This window comes from Mastigoproctus giganteus, chromosome 4 (genome assembly GCF_048544385.1).
Source record: "Mastigoproctus giganteus isolate SK-2022 chromosome 4, ASM4854438v1, whole genome shotgun sequence".
Lineage (NCBI taxonomy): Eukaryota > Metazoa > Arthropoda > Arachnida > Uropygi > Thelyphonidae > Mastigoproctus > Mastigoproctus giganteus.
In genome coordinates, this window is record NC_143578.1 from 178213453 (window position 1) to 178227839 (window position 14387).

The following is a 14387-nucleotide window of genomic DNA, read 5'->3' on the forward strand; positions in this document are numbered from 1 at the left end:
CCACCCATACAGCCGTTCGCCCCTGTGAGCACTGCATACGTTCCCTACTATCCGGGCCTTTCAGACCACATTGCACGAATAATTCGGGAGAGCTAGATACGCTGTGTGCAACTCCCGGGATGGAGGTTGTACACAGTGATATCTTGTGTCAAAGACCCCATAACGAAAGAAGCCAACGGTGGGGTGGTATGCGAAATTAAATGCCCGGATTGTGGGGTGTGTTATGTAGGTGAGACAGGGCGACGACTGAAAGACCGTCTGGGGGAGCATATGAATGCAATAAAGTCTGCAAACTATGGGAAGTCTGCCATGGCAGAACACTTCTGGGAGAAGCAACATCAAATCTCCCCGGAGGATGCTGTCATCACGGATCATGCACAGGGGTTCTGGGACCATAAATGGCTTGGAGAGTTTACGTATTGGGGCAGCTGGCAATTCCATTAATAGAAACAAGTGTTACATCCCCTCTTTGAAACTGTTGTTCTTGGGCGAGATGAACAGTTTCAGCTAGCGCGCTCCCGAGCCATTTCCAGTTCATAAATGGGAAATTACAGCCATATTCCCGAGGAACCATGAGACGAGTGCCATGGATCTGCTATTTAAGGATATGCCACACAGCAGAAATATGCTGTTGAGAAAGGAGACCGCTGTCTCCGAAAGCTACAGTTGTTACAGTATTTTATTAACTGTTTTTATCGCTTTTATCATCATATTTTATTTTATATATATTTTTTTATTTTATTGTAAATTAAATCACATCAGTTTTAGACTACTATATATTTTATTTTTCATTTCATACACTTGTATTTTATTTTATTGTAAATAAAGTGTTTTAGTTGCAGGATTGAAATTTGTTTATTTGAATACCGGCTGGCGTAAAGTCTAATTGTTCAATATGAATTGTCCCAGCCTTGTAGGCCTATTTGGAGATAGGTATTAAACCTTCTAAACATGAAATGTTGGCAGCTTTTTGAAATTTGTAAAGGCCTGCAGTGTGAAGAAAATGTTCCTGAAAATACAAGGTATATTAAAACAAATTTTTTATTTATCACTGTACACAAATCCACTTTACAACCAAAGATAACCAACCAAATATTTTGCGAAATAATTCTTAATAGTGCACGCATCGTGTACATATGAAAAAAAATCTTATTTTAATGTGTTATGTATAAATGAATTCTTTTGAAAAGCGAAAAAAATTTATTTATTCCCACTTATTTCTCATCTTTTATTGTATTTCTGAATTTTGAATTATTTTTCATTGTGGAAAAGGTCACATTTCTTTATAATGAAATTGTTTAATAAATTTTTGCAAGCGAACAATCGATTTCATTATATAGCGGTCTGACTGTATTTTATTAAAGTTTATTTCAATTTCACAAGTGTTCTGTTCATCTAAGAAGTAACGCCCATTTCAGTAAGCTCTTGACCCATTTTCTTGACTCCTCCCTCTTTGGAAATACCATTTCCTAAGGGATTGTATGGTTTCCCCAGTTTGGTTTTTTTTTTTTTTTTTTTTACAATGTAAAAGTTTGTTCAACACTAATAACTTTGTATTTGTGCATTTGAAATTTAGACGCAAAGGTTTTATGTTAACTGTCTATGCAGTAAAAGTGTCAAGGATATCAAGACTACACCAAGGGTGTCAAGACTACTACTCAGGATTTCTAAGAGGTACAAGCTAAAGGTTATAATGATTTACACACCAACGTTGAACCATGATGTTAAAGAGGGTGAAGAAACATACACCGAAATTGAGTCTTCTAGATGAGCAGAAAACTCACTACACTATCATTATGGGGGACTTTAATGCCTGGAGAGGTCTTCATCCTGCAGTGGATTGAAAATGGCTGATGATGATGATGATGCGATAAAGTGGTAACAAGATTGTGAGTGAATTAGTATTAAAAAAAAAAAAGTCTTGAACTGTAAAGTAAAAAATGAAACGAATTATTAGTTTCTTTTCACCTTCCACAGTTAACAAATTAAAAACAAGTGAAAACTTAACTACAGAGACTGTCAAAGACTATTTTTGTTCCTGTTGTATCCGCCTCCAGCAGCAAGGGATAACTGACATGGTTCTAAGGAATGGACAAACAATGATGTCACCTATTTTAGCAAAAGCAGGCAGCAACAGCTACTGTCTTTAAGAAGAAAAAAAAATTTCTATCACAAGGAAACAACAGAAAATAAAATTTCTATAAAACTGCTTACAGAAGCTGAGAAAGAGTCCCTTGAAAATCTGTGTTTAAAGAGTTTATCTTATGAAAAATTAATAACATCAAAAATTTTTCGTACCGCATAAGGTGGCCAAAGAAAATCAATCTTTTCATAATTTTGAATCAGACATTGACCTACAAGAATTAAATGGGGTTGACATGGGTCGTATTCTTCATTGAACTGATGCTTACATTAACATTTTGAACCACATTAGCGATGAAAAGAAAAAAAAATTTCGGGAAAAAAAAATCGTTATACATTACGATTACTACAAACATTATATTAGACTTAAGTTTAACATGTGATGCTCTTCAGAAATTATCACACTTCAGCTTCAACTTGCAGGAGCATGATATAGATCTGTACATGGTAAATAAAAAATAAATTGTTGTACAACTTTTTCATGAAAGATAAACAGTACCAAGGCAATATTACAGAAATGCCGCCAAAGCTGCCGAAAATCTACGATTTCAAGTAATTTCACTTCACAGAATAGATTACAAAAATTATTCTCCAATCAATCCAGAAGCTTTCTACAATTTAAAACAATCAGTCGAAAGCAGGCTACTTGATAGTAAAAATGCTTTTCTGGCAGTATCAAACCAAGTACTTGATAGGAAACATTCCTGAAGATATTAACTCTAAAGTGACATTTGGTGAGAATGAAGTTATAAAATTGTCAATTAGGCTTTGTTTAAATAAAAGAGATACAATTCTTGTATTTCAGGAATACATAATTAAAAAGACTGTTTCAGAAAAATTAAAGCGTTTGATGGAATGCTCTGAATACGATACCAATTTCATCAAGTGAATCTGAACAAGGATTTTCACAAATGAATCCGATTGTCAGCACAGCCAGTGCTTCATTGATGACAAAAGAAATTCTTCACTACTATTTCTTAAAATTATAGGCTCACACAACCTTCGAATCAGCAAAATATATCAATTCATAGCAGCATGGGAAACATCATTCAGCAACAGACACAAAAAGAAGTTCACATATTGTGTCGGATGAGAACTTTTCTATAAAAACTTTATTATGAAACTACACACATTTTACTTTTTTTTTTTTATAAACTTGTATAATATAGTTATGCTTAAGAAATTGTGTCTTAATATACTTAATTTGTTGTTCTTATTCTAAAAGGATTACTACTGAAATAACAATATCAGGAAATAATTTTTTTAGTTTACTTTTCAATATCCTTTTAATTTTCAATTTTTCCTGATAGCAAAGAATTTTTTTACAAGAAAAGCACTGTGTATATATGCGCACGTGCGTGCGTGCGTGCGTGTGTGTGTGTGTGTGTGTGTGTGTGTGTGTGTGTGTGTGTGTGTGTGTGTGTGTGTGTGTGTGTGTGCACGCGCTTGGTGGGAGAGAGATTTGGGTTTTTATTTTATTACCGAGCATTCTAGTTAATGTATTTTAATATAAAATACTTCATGAAATATAACTGAGCCTAATGAACACATTAGTAAATGCTTTTTAATACTTAAAAAATTTATTAAAAAGAATTTGCTAATATGTTTCCTATATAGTTTGCTATGAGACTTTAGCTTTTAACATGCATAATTTAAACATTAACAATAACAAATTAATCCTGCCTAGAGTTCATGCTCATCCAGCTGTTAAAAACTATCTTTGGATTTTTTTCCCTCTTTCTCATTCGAAGAAGTCATAAGAAAATTAATAGTATTATATCATGAGTCACAATTCTACCTCCAAAAAATCAAGCATTTTTGAAAATTTAAAATTAAATAAATTTTGACATTTTAAAAATTCTTACTATTTTAACAGCTTTTCACTCTAAAGTCAAATTTTGATTTTAAGAACAGTAAACCATGACAAACATGCCATCAATCAAGAATTAAACAAAACAGTCCAAACAAAAATGTGAACTATTTGCAGGTGAAATTTCAGTGAGCAAATTCCAATTTACCAGTGCAACAACAATGATAATAAATAAAGTATAATATTCAATTAAATAAACATTGTACATATCCACTGAATGTCATATAAAAATATTCATGAATAATAATAATTTTAGACAAGAAAATACTTAAAATGCATGCAAATCATAATGTAAGCCTACATATTTGACAGCAAAAAAATTATACAAGGAACACATCTGCAAGCAAGCATAGCACTGCCGATGTCAACTTAGTACCTGTAAGCCACCTTTCCTTTGAAAGGCACACAAATCCTCATAGATACCTTCATCCTCATGAGATACTGAGGAGTAGTACTCATCATATTCACCATACTCGCCTTCACTAGATAGACAAAAAAAAGCATGCAAAAAAAATAATAATCAAAAGCAGCAGGCAATGCATGCAAACAAACAGTTATATTAAAAATGAAAAGCACATAAAAAGTTCATATGCAATAAGAGTAACTGTGGGTATTGAACATTGAAGCAGCGACAGAAATTTAAAATAACTATTACACAAAAAAAGTGGCATTTCAGCAAAACAGATTAAGAAAATCACGCTTAAAGAATGTTGGAAAATACAAAAACCTTAGGGGTGCTTTAGTAACCAAATTCAAAATAATACCATGCACAAACAATGCATAAAAAGTTAGCGAGCATGGATAATGTCTATATATATTAAGCAAGTGAATGAGGATTCATTGTATATTTAATAAAAATATATATATATATATATATATATATATATATATCACAGAAAAAACTACATTAAATATCCAGTAAAGTGGTTTTTATTATTTTTTTTTTTTTTTACAGCATTCATTCTCTAATTATGTTGGCACCTGCTGCATGCCAAACAAGCAATGCATTATCATGCTACTTTAAGCATTCTTGCAGCTTAACATTATCATAAAGTAGAGGCATACTCAAACTCTGTTCCAAATATACCTCATGAATCCTTAATGTAACATAGCAGAGATCTTCATAAATATCTTCTTCTTTTGTCTTGCGTGGAGTGATAGGAAATTCTAATGGCACCATTGGATCTTCATTATGGCTACAGAGGCATAAAATGACATTATAGAAAATAGCTTGTTACAGCTATGATCCTTAACCCTTATTTAAACTGTGCAATTAATTGATAAAATTTAGTAATATCAAGATAGTCATTTACTACATTATGCCACATTAAAGATCTTACTTTATTAAACATTCTACAACCCCCACCCCTCTTTGCTCTCCCACAAAATGAGTGTACAAAAGGAAATATGTAGCCCATTATAAAAAAAAATAATAATTAAAAAGTAAAAGCTGCAATATAGGAAATAATAAATGACATATTATTTCTGTTTGGAATTTTTGCTAAAGAAACCTCTTCATTGACATACTCATCATTTTATGCAAAATATTGAACGACAAACTTCAGAAAAATAAAATTGTGTGTGTGTGTGTGTGTGTGTGTGTGTGTGTGTGTGTGTGTACGCTTAACTTATTTATACATTATGCCACATTAAAGATACAGTAATATGATTAATATCATATTATTACTTTTTAAAATTATGGTACTACATGGGAGCATCAGGTTTGTAGTGACCCCAACCAACCCACTAGTTATATATAAATCTAGCCCTGGTATGGATAGCCAAGTAGAGGCATACCCAAACTCTGTTCCAAATATACCTCATGAATCCTTAATGTAACATAGCAGAGATATTTATGAAGATCTCTAATATGTAATAATGTATAAATAAGTTAAGTACATATATAACCCATGCATGTATAATGTCTAATTGTCACTGTACAATAGCATTAACGTAGAGGAGCTAATACCCTCATTTACGCTATTTAAAATTTAATATTTAAATCTAATTGTCATTAGACATAATTCCAATATATATATATAAATACTGTCCTATTTAATTATATTTTTTTTTACAGAATGAGAAATAATGAGAATGAAAATGAGGTTATTCTGTTACAAATGGGTTCATAAATTCAGGACATCTTTTTTGCTAATTTGGAGATTTTTTGTTAAACAATGATTATATTCTGTATTAAAGGTAATGTTACGTGCCTCAATTGCAGGGATTTGTTTATTTTCATGTTTATCTAAAATTTGTATACCAAATTGCTAAAACTGAAAATAATAATATTCATAGTTATTTTTAAATCATATATTAATATTTTCTTTATATTTATTATATTAAATATCCCCACTGACCCCATTCAACCCCTCTTTCAAGAGGATTGACCCCCCCAAGGGAGGGAAGAGTCAATAGTGACCCCATTGGGAATCCTTGATCTATATCTCCTTGAAGTAGTATATTCTGATTACCGTTACTGACCACTGTGCCCATCTTTATATCATCAGCAAACTGGGGCATCACACTTGTAATACCTACATTAATATCATTCATAAATATTAAAAACAGTAAGGGGCCTTTTATCATTCATAAAAGTTAGTGTTGGGCCCCAACACTAGCCCACTATGGAACCTACTTATCACATTAGCCCATGAAGAGCAGTGATAATTTATAATAACTTTGTTTCCTACTACTTAGCCATTGCTGTATCTGTAGTAGTAATTTTCCCCTAATGCCACATTATTGCAATTTATAAACGATCATACATGTGGTATGGTATCAAACGTTTTACTAAAATCTAACTATATGATATCAGAATTATTCTCTGCATCCAGTTCCTTTCTAACAAACTCATAACTGCTAGTAAGATTGAGGCATGATCTCTCTTTAACCAATCTGTGCCATGTTTGCCTTGTGGCCCTAATCCTATCAAGATGATTTTGCAGTATCATTTTAATTATTGATTCCTTTATTTTCCTTTAAGCATAACTACTGGCACAGTAGTTATACTTACAGGTCTGTAGTTATCTACGTCTTCCTTTGAACTACTCATGAATAGGAGATACATTTGCACATCTCCAGTCATTAGGCATTTCTAATGAATCTAAAAGGATGCTCTCATTATGAGAGCTGAAGATTTAATTACCTCCTTTTCAGCTTTAGTATAATCAGGTGGATTCCAGCTGCTTTATTCACTTTTAGCAGCAGCAATTTCTCTTCCACCTTACTTTCTGTTATTATAAAATCATTTAACTTCTGATGAATATTAAACAGACTTCTAGCCCCATCTCTAAAAGCTTCTTCATGTGTGGATGTATATGAAAAATATTTATTCACTTTATCAGCAATCTGTACAGTCATCAACAGTTTATACTATTCTTATGCAGTGGACCAATATGACTCATTCTTTTCCTTCTATTGTTAATAGAGTGCAACCACGATATGCCTCTGGTGTCAGGCAACAACTTTAATACGTGCATTATAAGCAAAGTGCATTATAGCCAAAAAAAATTATAATTTTCTTCCCAGTTTTTAACAAAAATACACTTTACTTAGTAAATAAATATTTTATTTACTATGTATTATGAGTAAACAGACTAAAAGACAAAGTATTATCAATCCTTTTACATTTTACTAACACAATGCTGTTATGAACACATTTTATTCATCTTTCTGAAACAGTCACATAATTTAGTTTGCCAGAACTGATGACAGCGTTTTTCCAGTACATAATTCTTAATAGTGGTGAGATGCGATAAATGAAGATGTTCGCTATCATTCTGACATTCTAACCATGTTATCACCTCATTAATGTTTAAGTATTTTGTTAATGTCTAGTGCTTTTTTCTTATGAATATTTTTGAATGACTCCCTACATGACTTGCCTTCTGTTTGTCAATTGTCTCCCCACTGTTCACAGAAGTTGCGACTTCTTCCTCACTCAGCTAATATGCAAGTGGAGCTTCTGCATTCACCTCAATTAAAGCAACCAGGTGATTTGCTCAAAGACTGCCACCAAGTATGTTAAAAGCAGCCTTTGCTTCTTGTTCTGAAAAAGCTGTTAATTCAGAGTAATAATTACTCTGAATTAACAGCTTTTTCAGCTGTTAATTCAGAATAATTAGTGATGTCATCTTTTCCAGTACATTTTTCAATTGCTGTTGGGCTTACCTTCACCCCCCAATAATCCAATACTGTATGCAACATCTTTCAATATTAATGTCTAAATTCTAGAACTTGAATTTCCAAGTTCACAACACCAGCAAGTAGCTCAACACGATAGTAGGCTTTGAAGGCTCGAATAATGCCTTGATAAATGACTGAATTAGCGCAGTTGTGTTCCTTGAGAAACATACCTCTGATCTCGCCATCTTTTGAACTTCAGGATAAACTGGGCAGTGATCCAACAGTAACAGAGCCTTTTCTTCAAGATTTTTAGGAAAGCAACTAGTGTATCACTGATGGTTCAAACTTACTTTCAAAACATGAAGCAAAAATATTGCTCATAATCCAAGCTTTGGAGCTATTTTTATAAATCACAGTAGAGATTTCTTGGCTAAGGTAAAGAAAGCCAACACGAGAACAACGAGAAACATCGGATAACTTACGCAGAAAATTAGTTTCCCCAACACCGGACTCTAGCGCTGCTCTATCGGTCTGGAGCCGAAATCATGAAGGATATATTGATTGATTTTTACAATTACAGTAACAACTATCAATATTACAATTAAAATTTGCAAATTACAATTCTAAAGTATTAAGTTTTGAACTGACACGAATATAAAGAGATTAAATTCTTGCCTGCTGACAGACCCCTCTTGCAGATGCTCACAGAAAAATTTATAGGTGAGAGATTAACTCCAATAACCAATAGGACAGTGCCAAGTTTTATCCTAGATCCAGGGTTACTGTGTAGTGGGAGCCTGGGGTGACCTTTGTTCCCATACTCTGAACATCAGGGTTGGTGTGCAGGGTGGTTCAGGATCTTACCAATACCTGTCATCAGACCATGCCACTGGTGCCAAGTTTTATCCTGGATCCAGGGTTCTTGTGTAGTAGAAGCCTGGGGTGACCTTTGCGTGGTGAAACTAATTCAAAACCAAACTGTCCAGCCTATCATAGTACCAAAGTGAAGTCACATGATTTCTCTATAAATTACTTGTTGCTTCATTTAAATTTTTCTCTATTTTAGCACTCGGCAGTTTTTGCTATCCTAAGTGTAACTTTAATTGAAAAGAGGTATTGTTCACAAAAATTTACTTTGTAACTAATCTAACACTTGAATGGTAGTGTATTTCCCTCAAGAGATAGTTGTTTGTAATTAGCATTCCACTGATATACTCTTTCATTGCATCTCTAGCTGAGGGGAGAAACTGGGTGTCTACAGTAATTAGTCTGTGACAAGTCCTGTTGTTTACAAAAATTACAAAGCAACTGAATACATCGAAGCTAATATACAGCCAATTTCCTCTCTTGGAAATATGGTAGTAGAATGTAGGAGTATATACAGTATTCTCTTTTTCTAGATTCCAATATGAAATTGCTAGTTCTTTGAACACACTACTATTTCATAATTTGTTTCAGGGACATGATCATACCCACAGTATATCCGTAGTATGAAGAGGCACGTTATATCAAGGTCACACAGTATTTGCAAAGAATTCCATGCTGCTTTTCTTTGCATTCCTAGCCAAATGTTTCTTATCTGCCTTAACAGCAAATACTCCATTATTTTCCCTGGAACAGAAGTTAAGATAACAGGTCTGTATTTATTCATGTCACCTTTTGATCCCCCTTTGTGAATTGGGGATACATGTGACATCTCCAGTCCACAGGAACCTCCCTTTTATCCAAAGATGCCCTCATAATTCTGACTAATGGTTTGCTTACCTCCTTTGCTGCCTCTCTTAATGATTGGATAGATCGCATCCACCCAAGGTGGCTTTTTTATGTCCATTCTCAACAATTTCTCCTCCACTTTCCTTTCAGTCAAAGTCATTTAGCTCCTCATTATAGTTTGAAGAACTTCTGGCATCACCTCCTCTAAAGAATTCCTCATTTGTGAATGTAGATGCAAAATACCAATTCTATTTGTCAGCAACCTGAGCAGGGTCATCAACAGTTAACCCACGGCCATAAAGTGGCCCAAGGTGATTCAATCCCTTCCTTGGACTGTTAATATAACAATAGAAGTCTTTGCTGCTCCTTTGTGACTTGAAAAGAGGACTATATAAATTAGTTTGATTGCAAACTAATTTATATCTACTATAGACTTCAAAATCACCTGATAATTTATATCCATCCCATGCACTTTTCTTCTCTGTCATGTGTCTCAATAGTTCATCTGACATCCATTTAAGTCTAAGCTTTGAACAGTATTTCTTTGTTGGTATGAAAAGCCTAGCACCTTCTTTGATTACTTCCACGAATGTTTCTCATTTAGCATTTGCAATTGGTAACATCAGGTTGTCCCAATGCATAGAATTTAAACAAATGTCTGAGACCACTTTAGTCACCCTTAGGAAAGCAAAAGCCTTTCCCTTTACCCTTCACAGTAGTTATATGATTAATTAAATTCCATACTAGTACACTGTGATCACTGTCATCCAGTGGGTCTTTTACCTAAAGATTCTTAATGCATGTAGGCTCATTCCTGATAACACTATCAAGAGCATTTCTTCCGCTTATTGCCTAACAAGATGCTGTAGGGAAAAAAATCATCCAAAAAATCTACAAAAGTCTTGCTTGTGTCCAACCCACAAATTCCATTCATCTGGAAAGTTAACAGGGAGTGTTAACTTTCACTCCCTATACTCATCACAGTCATTACGCCTATAACACATTCCTACTCTCAATTTTGTTTTCCCAGTGCTTATATCACACCAGTTACTCATGTCAACTAGATGCATTGCCTTAGATTTAATATGCTTCTTAACTAAGAGCCTAACCTTTCCAGTCCTTCCTGTATACATTGTACTCCCCACATTCAAATTCAGCATCACTTACATCTGAGTGACACCATATCTCTGCTATTCCTACAATGTCTGTATTTGATGACTTAATCAATACTTCAAAATTCATCAAGTTTATTTATAATGCTCCTGGCATTAGTGTACATGCACATGTTCTTACTCTTAGTTACTCTTACACAGCCCATGTATTTACTTGTCCCATGATGACCCAAGACAGGGCCTAAAATCCCCAACACTTTGCTTTCCAGGCTGCTGCATTTTCCAATATAAGCAGTGCAAGAATCACCTTCATCTCTGCCTGTAGCTCTGGTTAATCTATTAGTCTGTGTATCCACCCAAGCTAGTAGTTTTTTGACCCACTTATCGCTATCTCGATAGCATCAGTAAATATTCTTACACCCCCTTCTATTTAAATGTATCTCACCCAGTGGTGAGCTATAGTGGGCTCGCAAGGGCCCACTGTTATTTTTTTTAATTTGCAAGCCCATTGTTGAAACGATCATTTCTTTTACAAATAAAATCCTGAATGCAATTATTGAGTATCTAGAGACTAGGCCTGACGTAGCCGAGTGGTCAGGAGCGAGAGTGCATAGCACGCGTTCCTTGAGTGACCGGGGTTCAAGCCCGTGACTACTAAATACGATAAATATTTGTATTGACGATTTATTGTAAACTCTACTGACTTGGTTGTCGTGCTGGAGTATAAACAGAAAATTTATTTTAAACTACGGTGGGGCGAGGGGGGCCCCATTCCCAGCATTTTAATGGTGCAATCGATTGGTTACGTATTTTAAAATTGCTTCATTTTTGATTTAATTACAGTCCAACCTCTGTTTAACGAACTTCTTTATAGCAAATTTTTTTGATTCCCCTTGGTAATTACATTTAAAATAGTTTCCATTGAAGAAAGAAAATTTCCATGTAACGAACGGATTAGGAGAGACAACTGTGTATGCATTGTTCTCACCTCTGGCCTTTAGGCAATTTAGGTAATTAGAAAGTGCGAATTAAGGGTGAAAGGGATTACCATTCCACAATGTTAGTGGTGTCCGTAAAACCTATGCAGTCACATAACGAGAAGTCGCGCTAGTCAATATGCTTTCCATAGCCAGTCAGAGGATTAAGACGATTCTCGACACAGATTATGGCCTCTAGTCAACCTGAGTTGTGGTTCCCCTTTACTCCGACAAATGGGCATATGTTTTTCGGAGAAGTGAGTGATCCATGCCTTCCAGTAAATTTCTCCTGTCTATGTTTACATGGTCACAGTAGCAGAATATTTGTGTGATTCCGACATTTTGCACTGTATTCAAAGAACTAGTGACAATAGCAATGTGGGGGGAGGGGGGGATTGAGGCAACTAAGATATTATATAAACTGGTAAGAAGATGAAATGTTGCCAGATTTTGAAACTTTGTCAAGCCTTTCACTGTGAAGAAAAATGTTCTAAAATATAATGGCATACAGGCAACAATTAAACCAAAAAAAAAAAAAACTATCACCAATCTCCAAAAAAACTAGCACCAATTAAGAATGATTGCTAAACAACTTGATGTGGAAACTATAAAGATCGGTCGTGTGTTTGGGCCACGATGAGCAGCTTGTAGCTTGCGGACAGCAATTGTGGGTTGGAGGAATTATCCCACTTTGTGCAAACATTTTGAATCAGAAGTTAAATATTCCAGATTATTAAATCGACTTTTAAATCTGGAATTTCTTACCCATTTAACACTAATGATCAACATCCTGCAGGAGCTCTCTTACCTTTCAGAATTTTTACAGAATCACTATGGTAAAAGCAGATTAATTAATTATTTGAACTATCAAATGCTACTGCTAATTTGAAAAATTCTGAAGGAAATTATGAAGCTAAAACTGAGAGCATGTTGAAGTGGAAAGAATTTGAATGAATCAAAATCAAAAGTAAAAAAAATTACCTCGTGACAAGTTATTATATGCATTGTTTTATCCTCAAAGGATGTCATTAATGCAACAGAGTGATTTTAAATTAAATAAAGAAAATAATGATACCACTGAAAGAAATTTTAAACATACACTACCCAAAATCGTGGAATGTGAAAGAACTTTAGTCTTGGTGACAAGACGGTGAAAACTGAATAAGAAATTTAAGTTTTCTGATAAAATATGAAATAAAAATTAATGATTCTAGAGATTTTGCCGAAGACAGTTTATCTTTAAAATCGAGTGAAGTTACCTTTTCAATTAAGAAAGCAAGAAAATATCTTTGAAACTATTGCGATTATCAGTGCTGAAGCTGAGCAAGCTTTCATTGTAATGAATAATATTGTGACAATTAAATACGTTGCAGATTATGACGACTATACAGCTAAATGGAAAACCATTGCTTCAATTTGATCCAGATCGTTATGTCAAATCATTCCTTTGTAATCATTGCTCAGCTATTGAGCAAAGCAGAATATTGACAACAAATATTAATAAAGAAGTAAATTCTATGTGGCAATTTTTAGAATAAATTTTTCTTGAATATTTGTGAAATAATTTTTTTCTTGTAATCTGGGATTTTTTGTGTACTTTTTCTAGAAAGTTTGTTTTTTTTTATGTAATTTTTTTATATTGTGGAATGTTTTGTGATAGTTTTTATGTTATTTGTGATATGGGAAATATTTCATGTTATTTTTTATTCGCAATATTAAAATTTTATCATGAAAAAATAAAAAAATAAATAAAAAAATGTATCCATTATATTTCCCTAGTTGTTAAAAAAAAAGACAAATAAAAAAACTGTGCATGCGCCGAACATGCGCAGTAGATGGTTTATGCGAAACATCCTTCGCGTTTCTTTTAGGTATTTTGCTTTGTATATATCAATTACGAAATAAGAGCTTTTTTATTGTAAATATTTTATTGATCATTCACAGATTTTCATAATTTCTGGAAGACAAGATACAATGGATTTATGATAACTAAAGTAAGAGATGTATACTTGTGAGTGCAATGTATCTAAATATCTCTGTAAAATACCACTGATTGATGTACTGATCTTGTAGTTGAAATGACATACGCAGCTGTTAGGGGATCCTAACAATGGAATTCAACAAAAATGGAGACGAAAAAAAAATTTGTTGACAAATATCTATATTGTTGCAATCATACTTACTGCAGTAGTAACTTCAGGAAGCATGACTATGATGTCATACTATTCAAAATTTCTAAAAGGTTAGAACTCCAGACACTGTCATATCCAGTTATCATCATAAGGCTAGGCATGACAACTAGGTTTGTAAGTTTTTTTTTTTTTTTTTTCCCAGATAGGCCTAGGAACGTTTTACACATATACTTATACCCCCTTTACCTTAAGTGGGTAATAAGCCGCATCTGTCCACTCCCCTAAATCCGCCCCTGACTCCAGATATCATACT

General features: G+C 33.8%; 1 protein-coding gene across 1 annotated transcript in view; it reads right to left on the reverse strand.

The window, feature by feature from the left end:
- LOC150087223 (proto-oncogene vav-like) overlaps positions 1 to 14387 on the reverse strand; it is a 433316-nt gene that overhangs the window by 281996 nt on the left and 136933 nt on the right. Inside the window, exon 5 of the mRNA XM_090371895.1 lies at positions 5100 to 5208. Within this exon, the coding sequence (XP_090228021.1) occupies positions 5100 to 5208 (109 nt within the window). The remainder of the gene's footprint in view (positions 1 to 5099; positions 5209 to 14387) is intronic.